A 14607-nucleotide genomic window follows, 5' to 3' on the forward strand; every position below is an offset into this window, starting at 1 on the left:
GCTAACGGGATTCTGTTTCCTAGCAGTTCTGGTTCTGCTAGCATTTTTTAAATAGTCTCTTTTTTGCTAACTTTAAGTTTTACAAAGATTGGATTTATCCTCTGACTTTCAACACTGAGCTGACTCTTACTTACCTCTCCCACCCATAGAAAAATGACTCAACACTCTTTGGGATTGCAGGGAAAAGGATGGAGTTGAGCTGACACGGGAAGAAACGTTCAAATACAGATTTAAGAAAGATGGAAAAAAGCAGTATCTAATTATTAATGAGTCAACCAAGGAGGATAGTGGACACTACACAGTGAAGACAAACGGTGGAGTATCAGTTGCTGAGCTAATTGTACAAGGTAAGTGCAGATAATATTACAGGAGCTGGAAAGGGAAAACAGGCTGAAACTAACCTTCTCAAGGATAGCGGAGAGGGGGTAGCAAAAGCCTCACACCGTGGAAAAAAAACCACATCAGAAGTTGTGTAAGGTTTGATAATAGAGAACTCAACGAGAACTCAAACCTACATGCCAGATGTAACAGATACTCTGATACTAACAGGTGCTTAGCTATGAGCCCTATTAAAGCCCTGCATGCTGTGGATTTGCCTTCATATTTCACCTTTTCACAAACAGCCTCAGTTTTCTGTAATCAGTAAAGCCATAAAGCCATATCAGCTACTCATTAACAGAGCTATTCTCATTTGTTGATGCGTGTATTGCTTATTCTCAAAAAATCAGAGAAAAAGCTGGAAGTTTATCAGAGCATTGCGGATCTGACAGTGAAGGCACGTGACCAGGCAGTCTTCAAGTGTGAAGTTTCTGATGAAAATGTGAAAGGAATCTGGTTGAAAAACGGAAAGGAGGTGGTGCCAGATGAAAGGATAAAGATCTCCCATATTGGCAGGTTAGTCTTCTTTCAGAAAGCATATACAAGTTTCAGTATTACATTATAACCCACAGAAATTATTATTTCAGTGGGGATAGGAATATAAAACAAGACTTCATCCTGGCTACAGCTAGAAGGAAAAGGTTAAAAACTTTTCATGTGCAATAAACATGTAGTCACTAACATGTTTGGTATGTGTGTTGGTACACTTTGTATTTATGGTATCAGTGGTACATCAGCAGAATTCATTTTCAGTTTTCATTTAGATATCACATTTTCTTGCTATTGAAATCATTTAGAAAACACATTTGTAGTAACTTTAAAAATCAGCAGTAGTGTTTAGACAAATGAATACAGCACTTATAAGGCCCTTCAGAAAAAAAACAGTGGTCTTCATACGTCAAAACATTAGAACATATACAGTTGCACCATTCTGTGTCCAAGTTTCTTAGCAGTCTAACTCTTACGGGAAATCAAGAACAAGATTCATAAAATACATGAATATTACGCATTAGGTAAATTCTTCCTTGGTACTCCCTTTCTGCATTCTGTTTTGAAATTTCATTAATAAAGGGATGGAACATCAATTTTTAGCTTGTTTTTCCACAGTTCACTGTAATTACAAGCTTAATCAAATGAAGTAAGTCAGCAGTGATAGAACTGCTCTTCTAAGGGTAAAGGGCCAGAATAAAGATTAGAAACCACTTCCTCTACTCAGAGTAGACTCTGCATTTGCTTTGAGAAGACAAATCCACTCACAAACACTGCACTGAGATGGGATTACCCAAATACCGAAAGCAGAGCAGTCCACAGCCCTGACAGCTCTTGACTTGATGTTAGGGAAAGAGGAGAACAAACGGTAATGTTTGTTAATATCTTATAGTCTGCACCCTGTCTCTTGAGACAGCCCCATTTTTCCTGGAAAGGTAATGTAAAGGAGTGATGCATATTTGTTCATGTTTCCAGGATCCATAAGCTAACTATTGAGGATGTTACACCAGGCGATGAGGCTGACTATTCCTTCATCCCTCAGGGATTTGCTTACAACCTTTCTGCCAAGCTTCAGTTTTTGGGTAAGTTATCTTAGCAGATGCAGCAGGAATTCCATAGTGATAAAAGGATGGAACTAATCATGGTTCTATCAGGAAGGAGTGTGGAGGATATCCTTTCTATAAGACTGTCCTACCGTAAGATTGTTGCGTTATATTGTTTTTCTCTGTTATCTTGTTATCATTACTACATTGTTTTAAAGAGCCTGTTTTGCAGTTTATTTACATTGATCTGTAATAGGCACTCTGATGATGTAATGATTATTAATTCTTTAATTACTTTTTGGATGGAGATGGTACAAAAATTGTTTTCTGACCTATTTTTCCTAACTCCACTTTTTTTTTTTTCCTCCAGAGGTAAAGATTGATTTTGTACCAAGAGAAGGTAAGACCAACATTCACTACTCATATGCAACTAAATATGTTTTCAACAGCAAAGGAAACCATATTTTCATTTTTAATGTAAGGCTCATGTACTGACCTTCTCACATACAACGCTCAAACCATTTTTCTTTGCCTTTCTTAAAGAGCCTCCCAAAATCCACCTGGACTGTCTGGGCCAATCCCCTGACACAATTGTTGTGGTGGCTGGGAACAAACTGAGATTGGATGTTCCCATATCGGGAGATCCAACACCTACTGTCATCTGGCAGAAAGTGAATAAGGTAATACGTTCAACAATTACAGTGTATTACAACAATGTAATCTAACACAATAGCTGAGGCAAGGAAGTCACAATGGGAGATATATTTTCTTTCTCAAGTCTATGTTTGAATTACTGTTCTCAATAACAAGTATTTTCATGTTCCTTTAATTTTTTTTAAACTCATGATGAAAATAATAAATAGCTGCAATACATCTCTTCAAGTTAGCTGTTTTTGTTGGACTCATCTTGAATTGTTCTTTCTATGAATAGTTGCCTCTTCCATCCAAAATCAGGTGTTGTATAAGCATGAGCAGATATAGATCTATGCAGATAGAAGGATACCACACAGATTTATTCTCTCACTATCTCGGAGAAAAATAGAGGAGAGCTAAAGAGAGGCTGTAAGAAAAAAGAGGACAGACTCTTTAGCACAGTCTATTGTGATAGAACAAAGGAAAATGGTTTCAAACTAAAAGAGAGGAGATCTAGACTGGATATGAAGAAGTTTTTTTACAATAAAGTTGGTGAGGCACTGGAGCAGGTTGCCCAGAGAGATGGCGGATGCCCCATCCCTGGAGGGGCTCATGGTCATCCTGGATGGAACTCTGAGCACCTGATCTAGCTGTATGTGTTGGTTCACTGCAGGGGAGTTGGACTAGATGACTTTAAAGGTCCCTTCCAGCTCAAACAATTCTATGAAACAAATGACCACTGAACCATGATAATAGCTATATTATCCATGCTGTAATACCTAATAGCATGGACATGTTCTGGAGGTGACAGTTTCTTTTTTATAGTCTGAATGATTCTTCTACCGTTTGTGAAGAAAAGTATTTGGTATAATAAAAATAGAAAACATTTGCTATCTGCCTAGTCAGAGGAATTACAAAACATCAAAGATTAGAATCTTGACACCAGAGTCTAAGCGAGCTTCTTTTATGGCTACCTCAGATATCCACACCCCTCACCATCTGTGTGCTCTTGAGCTATAACTAGTACCAAAAAAAGTACATAATATTCTACAGCATCATTACACTTCCCATAGGCAGCATGGAAAAAAAAAAAAAAACTGATACAGAAAAAAAATAATACTACCAATTACATTCATTTCCTCAGCCTCATTTCTTCCCAATTTTGTAGCTTTCTTTGAAAGAAGGGAAATTTAGTATAATTCAGAACTTCTTTCTGCAATACAGAATTAGTACAGACCCTAAAAAAAAAAAAGCCATTCATCTCATTTTAAAAACCAAGTGCAATTTTTCTGATTTGCTCTTTCAAAGTTTCTTTGATGAAATGAAGGTTTCTCTCACAAAATGATGATTGAGTATCAGACAGACCTTACACCTTACTAATTCTAAGGTGCGAAGTCCCAAAACACAAATAAAGGGAGCCAGGCGTGATGTGAATGCTGTATAGCATATGCTAACTAATAAAATTCTGAGCAGACAATGTAACAGCTTCAGAATACATCTGATGATGTATTACAGTCCTGACTTTATTTCAGACTGTTAGAATGTTTGTACGGACTTACTATCCCACTGTTAAATTTTTGTCGTTATAACTATTACCACAGGACATACACTAATTTATGATCAGTTAAAATTCTACTCTGGCAATGTCACGCATCTTTGTTTATGAAGCTGTAGATTTAGTTTTGCTGACTTATCCTTCCTCTAAATCACTGCAGTCCGACATATCTATTTCCTTTTCTGCTTTTTAGTTTCACACATGTTGATTTCCTTCCCAGTTCGGTTTGCTCTCTCACTTGCTCTTTACATTTCTCACACCTCTATGTTCGAGCACCCCAGCATACCTATGGACTCTTCTGTCTTGTAGAAACAGCTTCTCTGTTCTGCTCAGGAATATTTATCTTTCTGTGGTCTCTTTGCTTATTTAGAAAGGTGAACTTGTTCATCAAAGCAATGAAGATTCTCTGACTCCCTCAGAAAACAGCAGTGATTTAAGTACTGACAGTAAGGTGAGTTCCTTATTTATGCAGACAAAACATGCCTGATGTTTTCCATTTCAGTGGCCCAGTTTAGAAGAAAACAAAATTTAAGTCAGTAGATTTTAAAACTGGTGAAGTAAATAGCACAGCCACCCATCTTTCTGCCTCACAACGGCAATTATCAAACTCTTTGGAACAAGCAAAACAGATCTAGAGAGTGATTTTAGAGTAAGATGCTGATCAAGAAAATCTCTAATTACCATCACATGGTGACTTAATTACAAGGAATCAAATAAGTTGTTTAAAACTCTTTTCAATTTATTTGTGAACATTTATCCCTCTTTTTTTCCCCCACTAAGCTGTAAGCTTCAACAATATCCTGAGGGTTGGAAAAAAAAAAGGACAAAATATTACAGGGTCAGAAAAATAGGCCATGTGTGTACATACATACAGTGAAAAAAGGAATTTTCCAAAAGGTTTCCTTATTATATAATTATATTTTAAGTATTTATTCATATTTTATATATTCTTATATACTTATTTTAAAGATTCTTCCGTGCTATTCACTGGATAGGTACATATGCTTTGTAAAGTTTCTTGTTTACTGTCTACAAATGCAGGCACGTGAAGTATGGAGAGTGTAATAAATGCACAGCAAAGTTCTTGTGGTTATGTTTAGACCTCATAGCTCTGAGAAGAGCAGAAAGACATCCCATATGGCATCCTTAAGTGACAAAAATCACACTGATGCCATTAACAGTAGCAAAAAAAAAAAAAAGGCAAGATTTTTTAGAAGCAAATTGTTCAAATCCAAGATATCTGATGTAGATATTGTTGAACCAGAATGTTTGCTCATACGCTTGAATGAATTTACAAATAACCTTCAAATTACATTCTACCCAACTGTTATCCATGAAACTTTACATTGCTATTAATCAGGAATATGTAGTACTTTGTAACTTCTTTGAAATGCAATCGCATGTGTGTAACTAGCAATGAATCCTAACAGCCTGGAGACTTTCAGGTCCAATTTTCCCTATAATTACTTGGTTTGAGACACTTAGCCTCTATTTTCTGTATATACAAAAAGAATTTGACATTATTTATATCTTTTGATTTTTTTTAATAATAATCAGTAACATTAAGATTTTCACTAACTTACATACAGGCTCATTAGGCCATCCCTGGCATGAGTCACACTGATTGTTGCTTTTACTTTCACTGCCCACAGCTCCTATTTGAATCTGAAGGCAGAGTTCGTGTAGAGAAGCATGAAGACCACTGCGTCTTCATCATTGAAGGAGCTGAAAAGGAGGATGAGGGAGTATACAGAGTTATAGTTAAGAATCCAGTTGGAGAAGATAAGGCTGATATCACAGTCAAAGTTATTGGTAAGTGAAAGAACGTAATTACCAGAGCACAAAAGCATCTCAAGTTCACTGAAATTCATCCAACTGTAGAACAGGCAAGGTCTTGGCTTAAGAAAAAGAAAAAAAAAGCATAGAGGAATGAATGCTAGCAATCCCAGAACTTGACATAAGCGTTTTTCATAGGTAGATGCCTGATCCGTGAAATGGAAAGAACAACTCCCAGTAAAAATCTGTGCTTTCTTCTTATATTTTTTCCAGTTTCAGGTGATCCTGTCATTTTATAGATGACATTCCCTTCTAAGGAAACATTTCCTGCTGAGAAAATCACTTTTTTTTTTTTTTTAAACAAAAGTGATTTAATTCTCTAAGCAGTGAACAGCTAATATGGAATAAAGAGGCAGTGTACCTGATACAAGATAAACAGATTGATACCATGAGTCACAGAGGAGCTGGAGGAATTGAATTCTGTTTTTGAGTCAGTAATTGTTATTAAATTTGTCATAATAATTAACTAATTTATTAACTGTCATCTATGTAACAAAAGGTCAGGTTATAAGCAAATTTAAACTGATAAAAGAAATTCTTTACATCTGTAGTATTAAAATCTAGGATTTGCTGCCAACATGAACACTAATCTCTTTTCATCTTTTATGAATATCTTCTAAATTAAAATGTGAGATTGGCGGATGTTATACAATAAAGTTTACTCTAGACATAAAAGGAAACCTGGAGAAAGCCTCCCATTACAGAATTGAGAACAAGTTACTAATAGGTGTGGATTATTGTTTCTTAACAGGATGAGAAAAAGCTGGATGCTTTCTAAAATACTCAGCTGAGTTCTGTCAGTGGTTGTTGGTGGAAAATCCAATAAATGAGCATGATGTCAAATTGTATTTCCCTATAGATGAAATAAAGATCAGAGGCATCCTCTGTCTACAAGAGATCTTACTATATACAAAGAAAGGAAATACAAGTGTTGCCTGTGACTCAAATGGGTTCAGTTTGTTTCTGATTTGTAGCATCAGTATGTCAGTTGACTAAATCCCTATTGGTATACAGCTGATTACCTAAGATCTTACATTTTGTAAAAAGGTGTTTATGTCTGGGAAGAACAGGAAAGATGAATAATCAAATGGCACTTATAAGAAAACCAACCTGGAAGCAATTTGATGAGTTTATTCAAGTAGGATTCCCTCGGGACTAAAACAATGCATTCTATTTTTTACCTACTGCTGTAATCTGATAAATCTATACTATCACTTTCAAAACACCACGGTGATGAAAAAAAATCTTATGTCTCTAGTACCATTTGGAAATTCCTAAGCGTGACCAATTGTACTGCAAACAGGTATACAGATAGGAAGGTAAATAGGTATAGGACCAGAGAAATCACCGCGTTTACAAAGGAGTAATGAAATAAAGAACTTACTCATGTTCTGGGCTCACAGAAGGGCTCCAAGAAGGGTGATCTCCAGATAGAAATCCTTCCTCCTTGGGAGTCAGCCCTTAAATGGGGTCTAGGAGGGGTGGAGCCTGGCTCCATCCCTTCCGGTCACTCAGGTGAAATTGCTTTCACCTGTGCCCCTGCAGCTGACTCAGCACTCACCTCAGGTGGTAAATCAGAGGTTCAGGCCATGATTCAACAGTTCCCATACACAAATTTCTTCAGATTTAGACTTACAATATGGAAAAAAATGCTAAAATATTTAATTGATTTGTAAGCAGAAACAGTAACAACTCCCATGCATTCTGACATTTCCTTCAGATGTTCCTGACCCTCCAGAAGCTCCCAAGATCAGTAACATTGGAGAAGATTACTGCACTGTGCAGTGGCAACCTCCTACATATGATGGTGGGCAACCAGTACTCGGTAAGAAGTGGTGAAATACAAAGTTCCAAGCAGTCTCACCTATATTTTTTTTTCCTGTTCCTTTAAAACGATGCAGAAGGATTTCATGCATTCATTCACACTAGGAAGGCTGAACCTCAGACATTCACTAATAAAGCAACCCTTCAAAGCCATCTGGAATCTGGTCCTTTGATACGAGGGTGATGGTGCCCCCTACCTGTGCTGTTTGAATCAGGGAAATATTTAGACAAGTTAGCCAAGTAGAAGTTGACACTAAAAGTAGTGTCATTTCAATTTCAGGACCAAAATCATCAGTTAGTATACAGGCCATTGGATTTCCTTAGGAGTAACAGAGCAGAGCAGTGGCTGTGTTAGTCATCAACTCTAGCAGCCTCAAGCTCTTATGCAAAACACGTTTGTCTTGTTTTTTAATAAAAAAACTACTTAATTCTACTTTATGTACTGCTACACACCATGAGTCACAAATACAATTCAGTCTCTTCAACAATTTTAAAATGTGTACTAAAACCCTGAGGCCAAAGTCATCATGTGATGCAGCAAAAAAACTGACACGATGAAGAATATCATCAGTTCCATGGTAAGCTCTCTGTAGTTCACGGTGTTTGTTAGACAGGACACCCTGTGATCCTCAAAAGGAAAAGAAAAAAGGAAGAACCTTGGTCAATCCTAAAAGACATTGCTCTGGACTCCAAATGTAGCAATTTGTTTAATGAAGATCACTGTTCAATAGTCAAAGAAATCTAAAAAGCAGATTTAAAAGACAGGAGAAGAAGATGTACACATTCATCTGTCTCCATATTGTTACAGACTTAGACATTCTTCTACAGTCTACGCTATCTGTATCTAACAGATACAGAAATTAACACCCTCTTTCCACTGCTACATACTTTTCATAGGGATCTCATTTCTATATTGCTAAAGCAGTATCTTTATTTATCACATGTTCTGTACATTTGGGAACATAAACTGCCTTATCAAATGTCACCAACAGAACCAGCATGATCTTTTTCTCTTCTTTTTGATTATTTATTTTTATTGCATTTCCATGGTATGCAAGTTCCTTGGTTCTGACAGCAAATTATACCTACTGAAAAATGAAACCGAGCTGCCGAAACTTCTCCCAGTTTTGCAGACATGGATAAAGAGAGTAAAAGCAAGAACACCTAAGTCATAGGTTTTTTTTTTTTTTTGCTTACAGCATTAGGCTTTGTTTAAAAAGCCACTGAAAAGAAGTATGCCAGGAGTAACTTTTAACATTAGAAAAGATCATACAGCCTGTCACCTCAAAGGAGCTTTCACCATTCATTTCACAAAACATTCTGTAAACTCCCATGCTTGTCTTGCAATTTAACACTGACGGGAAAGGTTACTGATGCAGGATGTCTGTGCCTATTATGCCTATCGTTCTCCATCTCCCTTCAGGCCCTGTGAGAATCATACTTCTCAGGTATACCAAAGGAGCATCTGCAAGCTTGATAGCCATAAACCTTGTGAACTCCATGAACTGGAGATCGATTCACAAATCTTCACAATTTGATATATCCCTATACTGTTGTAGCTGGCCACAGTTACAGACATATACTCTGTAGAAGTAGGTAGAAATCCACATAAAATACATATTCATATACAGTATGTATAATTGCTATTCAGCATATTTTCTAATTATTCACTCCATAGCTGTAAGATCAGTAGCTTTCTAAACAAAATCTGTTTAAAAGTAGTCTACGTGCATCACAACCAAGCGTACCACCTGCAATACAGACGAGAAGAAATTAAATCCAACTAGGTATAAAGAAACAGCTGACATTGATCTGTTGGAGCAGGTCCAGGAGGACTGGAGCACCTCTGCTATGGGGACAGGCTGAGAGAGCCGGGGCCAAGAGAAGGCTCTGGGGGGGACCCTATGGCAGCCGTCCAGTACCTGAAGGGGATCTACAGGAAAGCTGGGGAGGGACTTTTTATACAGGCATGCAGCAACAAGACAAGGGGAAATGCCTTTAAACTGGAAGAGGGTAGATTTAGGCAAGATATTAGAAAGAAATTCTTTAGTGCGATGGTGGTGAGACACTGAAACAGGTTGCCCAGCAGGACTGTGGATGCCCCTTCCTTGTAGGCGTTCAGAGCCAGGCTGGATGGGACTTTGAGCAACCTGGTGTTGCCTACAGCAGGGGGTTGGAACTACATGATCTTAAAAGTCCATTCCAACCCAAATCATTCCATGACTCTATGATAAAGGGTTTTCTGTTGAACTCGAGTCTCATGTATTTCTCCAACAGCAGGACAGAATGACCACACCTTTCACCAGCAATGATATACTGTTTTGCACGCATCTAAATAATACCGGTAACGTTGAGTAAATTAGCGTATAGCACGCAAAACACACTTAAGCCTAATAACAGACATAGACAATTCTAAGTGAGTTATACTCTGAAAAGTATAATGTTCATATAAGAATGTCAGACAGAAGGATAGTAATAAAAAAGGAAAATTAAGGAAAATAACAGAGCTTCACACAACTCAGTTATATGCAATAACATTTATCTCTTTATGTCACAGAAAAAAAAGGTTCTTTCTCCTGCATGTGAAGCGTTGATTTGCAGTTCTTTTATATCATAAGATATCCCTTTCAGGCTATATTTTAGAGAGAAAGAAGAAGAAGAGCTATCGATGGATGAGGCTGAATTTTGACCTTTTAAAAGAGCTAACCTACGAAGCCAAGCGAATGATTGAAGGAGTAGTTTATGAGATGCGGATTTATGCTGTGAATTCTATTGGCATGTCCCGGCCGAGCCCTGCCTCACAACCCTTCATGCCAATTGGTGAGTTCTATCACGCTCTGTTATTTCCAGGAAAAGAGATGACAGAACAATTTTCAGCTCTTCTCTTCAACCGTCCTTACGCTTAAAAAGAATGTGTTAGGAAAAAGCTATTCTATGCTTAATCAGCTTTTTCCTTTGTCATCTTCCTCTTCTCCATCTCTCATTTCCCTTCCTGCAAAGCACAGAGGTTCCAGTTTCATGAAATTGCTGATGAACATTTAGTTGTTATAATTAGAAGTGTGAGAGTCAAACTGGATCTGGAAAGGAGGAGAGCTAATTGACAGAAATTTGCCCGTCCCTCTCAACTTCCCCCGTTGCCTTATGGGTGCAAATATCACAGTATCCCACCCAGTCCTCCCTTAATCCTGGCCCCCTCTGCAGCCAAAAGGATAGCTGATTAAGAAAATATTTAGGGAATGATTTTCTATAAATAATCCACCCCATCGCAGCAATATAGTGTCTCCTGCAACCTCTGAGCCAGAACAAACTAAGAGAGTCCTCAGGAAGCCTCCCTGCTAAGAGCTTTAGAAAGAAGAGCCACAAAAATACAACTAACTGGACATTACAATGACAAGAGTTGCTAAATCTACTAATATCAGTGAAGGGGGACAACCTGCTGAAGGAAATAATGCAAAAGCAGATGATGCAGTGAAGGGGTCAGAAGGAAAGGATGTACTGCAAGAAGGGTCTTTTAATTCTGGATTTCAAATACAAAACAGCTGGTCTGCAAGAAAAGAAGGCAACAAAAAAACATCAAGCGGATCTACTGAAAAAAAAGGTCCAAAGTTTTCATGGGATAGGTAGAGTTTTACTTGATTAAGGATAAAGTTCACACTTAGTGCTTCAGAGAAGAGGTTTGGGGTTTTGATGGTGTACTGTGTGATTGTGTACACTCCCAGTTGCCTTCATCTCCTGCTTCTGGTTCAGAGTCCTTGATTCCATATGATTACGAAAAATTGCCATAACTACAGAAAGGAAATTGGATTATGTTGTTTTTTTTCTGCAGTTACTTCAGGAATTAAGATCAATTTCAATTCATTGCATGATTTATAATTCTGTATCTATGAAGAATTTTTAATATGTAAAATCTCTCAAGTTTATTCAAAAGATATTCAATTTAGAATATATACCTACGCAGAGTATGTCAAATTTCTTTAATCCTTAATGATTACTTTTATTCCATGCATACTAAATACTATGTTCCAGTAATTACAAATGTTATTTTGAAGTTATCTTTCTGTTTGCTTTTTGGAGTCAATGATTTGGTAGCAGCGTTTGTGTGTATTCACAATTTGGGATTCTCCAGTAACGATTAGTAGACAAAAAAATCATATTTAAGAAGATCAAATCTAGCCAGTGGTCATTCTGAACTAAGGATTTCAAAAGAACTATGAGATTTCTGTTCTGAAAATACATAAAATAGCTATACGTCAATGAATTGAAGGTTTTTCAGCCCAGTATTTTTTTTTTTACAGATATGTCTCTGTTACAAACAAGTGAAGCAGAACTAATCTTCCAGTAAACATGTAGTCTAAACTTTTGGTCATGTTCTTCACTTCTTGATCAAAACAAGTTACATCAAATTTAGACAAATGAATTTTGTCTAACTACAATCAGGGTGTAAATGCAGCATACAAATTGCGTGCATTTGGATTTCCAAACATTACTGAATACTTCTGCTGGTAATTTGACTGAATTGCTTACAATTCTTCCCCCCCCCCCCCCCCCCCCCCACTTTCGCAGGACCATATACAGACAAGAACTATTATTACAAGCACCTTCATGCTATTATACAATAAGCTTTTTGTTCCATTCCCCATTACAGGAGTCCTATGCCACACTTCTATTAAATGAAGTATTAGTAGTTGCATTTTACAACTGAGCTTCAGAATTCATTTCATTAAATAGTGGTACATAGTTCAGATACCAATCATAGCTTCTACAGCCTTTGAATTCTGACAGTAACATTGCTGTTTCTCAGAATTTACTTCTAAATGTTGCCTTACAGCTCCTCCAAGCGAACCAACACACTTTACAGTGGAGGATGTCTCTGACACCACTGTTGCCTTGAAATGGAGACCCCCTGAACGGATTGGAGCAGGGGGATTAGATGGCTATATAGTGGAATACTGCAAAGATGGATGTAAGTAAGCACAAGTGCTAGCCAGTAGCAACGAAATATTATTAAAATGCTGCAGTTGCAATCGTTTCACTGCAATATTACCATAAATAACTGCATCCAGTATCACTAAATTTGAACCCTAACCTGCAACCAACATCCTTGGCATCCATCACCAGCTTTACCTGACGTGACACTAAAACCATGATAGTCACATCAACCATAACCTCATATTCACAATCATCATTAACTTTGATACTAAAGTACTAACAAGAATACCAGTGTTGTTCTATAGTCACCCTTATACTTTTGTCGTACTCAAATTGTGTATTCTCTGAAACCAATATAATACCACGATTGTAAGGAAATTAGTCAAATTTGCAAGTAAATGTTACCTCTTGGAATACTCAGGGTCTGATAATAAAAAATATGACATCATATCTACGATGTCCAATGTACTGTATTGTGATGCTACAGTATAACGCTCATATTAAAAAAGAAATCAACTAACAAATTTATATTTATTTCAGTCATGGAATTTTCTCTGAGAGGAAACTCAACTATCATATAACCTAAGCTAGGGTTAGGGGTCTAATTTATCCAGAACTCATTTCTAGTCTTTAATGAGATGTCATTATGAAATTACCAGAATCCTTAAGTCATCATCATAGAAGCATAATGTTATTGATAGTATTTCTATGACATTAGAGAAACTTAGTATGCCCTACAAACTTTGTTTTACAGCATCAAATGAGAAAGTAAGAATATATTCCAAAAATTATGTGCTTTGGACACCCACAGAAAATAAACTTCAGGAAAAAATGAAATAGAGACTTCACTTTCTAGCTAAAAATACTTCCAAATGCTTCCCTCGACATCTTCTGCTACGAAAATAAATGCCGAGAAACCCCACAGCCCTAAGCTCTGTGAAACAGAATGCTGAAGAAAGTACCCAGAGTTGATCCCATATGCTTAGATCAAGAGTTCTCTTCCAGTTCAGTGTATTCCATTCTAAGCATGGTATCGCAAGCTAAATTGATGTTACCTCAATATAAATTTTCTTTCAATTGTAGCCACAGCATCAGTTTGGAAAATTAATAAATTGTTACAATATAAAAATCCTGTACTTGCAGCTGCAGAATGGACTCCAGCTCTTCCTGGCCTGACTGAGCGCACATCTGCACTGATTAAAGACCTGGTCACAGGTGACAAACTTTATTTCCGTGTAAAGGCTATAAACTTGGCTGGAGAAAGTGGAGCAGCAATAATCAAAGAGCCCGTTACTGTTCAGGAGATCATGCGTGAGTATTTAGAATAAACCTCACTCATCTATTACCTATAGTCAAAATTCTAATTAATTTAATCTAATTAAATAATTAATTAGAATTAATTCTAATTAATTCTAAGGCACAAAAATCCTGGGTCTGACAAGGCTGTGCTGCCTTCTGAAAATAACAGTCAAACTGTCAGCACTGTTTGGATGTGAGCTAAAAATCCTCTGAACCTGAGAACGTTGCCATCCCATCCAGCTCTTCTATTTCTAAAGTGTAGCTGTTAAAACAGAAATCAAACTTTCCAACTATGTACTTCTCACCTCAGATAATGTCACTGTCAGCATTTAAGGGGCCAGTTTTTACTACCTAGCTCTCTGCTAGGAAAGCTGTTATATTACTGCAAAATGACCACATTCACTGAGGCAAGAGGTCTCTTCAGATGAAAGTAGTTATCTCAACTTGATTGTTCTGGGTTATTAATTAACACCATGTTTATCACCCAGTAGTAGAGGATTACAAGCCATTTGACTGGAGTCCAAAAGATATCAAGAGCTGCTAATTTTGGATTCTTCAGCCTTGACTCACACAAAGTGTCTGCCAGAGTCTCACTAACAGCAAAATGACTCTGTAAAAGAG

At 37.1% G+C, this 14607-nt stretch overlaps 2 protein-coding genes across 5 annotated transcripts in view; one reads left to right on the forward strand and one right to left on the reverse strand.

The window, feature by feature from the left end:
- SLC39A13 (solute carrier family 39 member 13) overlaps positions 1-14607 on the reverse strand; it is a 144236-nt gene that overhangs the window by 113657 nt on the left and 15972 nt on the right. The gene's annotated exons all lie outside the window — the stretch shown is intronic.
- Positions 1-14607, forward strand: part of MYBPC3 (myosin binding protein C3) — a 58845-nt gene that overhangs the window by 28995 nt on the left and 15243 nt on the right. For all 4 annotated transcript variants that reach the window (XM_015286987.4, XM_040700709.2, XM_040700710.2 and 1 more), the window contains 11 exons: positions 181-347; positions 729-894; positions 1843-1949; positions 2281-2310; positions 2454-2590; positions 4469-4549; positions 5751-5910; positions 7655-7759; positions 10390-10578; positions 12587-12721; positions 13831-13998. In XM_015286987.4, coding sequence (XP_015142473.2) covers positions 181-347; positions 729-894; positions 1843-1949; positions 2281-2310; positions 2454-2590; positions 4469-4549; positions 5751-5910; positions 7655-7759; positions 10390-10578; positions 12587-12721; positions 13831-13998 — 1445 coding nt within the window. The remainder of the gene's footprint in view (positions 1-180; positions 348-728; positions 895-1842; positions 1950-2280; positions 2311-2453; positions 2591-4468; positions 4550-5750; positions 5911-7654; positions 7760-10389; positions 10579-12586; positions 12722-13830; positions 13999-14607) is intronic.

The sequence above is a fragment of the Gallus gallus genome, chromosome 5 (genome assembly GCF_016699485.2).
Source record: "Gallus gallus isolate bGalGal1 chromosome 5, bGalGal1.mat.broiler.GRCg7b, whole genome shotgun sequence".
In the NCBI taxonomy this organism is placed as follows: domain Eukaryota; kingdom Metazoa; phylum Chordata; class Aves; order Galliformes; family Phasianidae; genus Gallus; species Gallus gallus.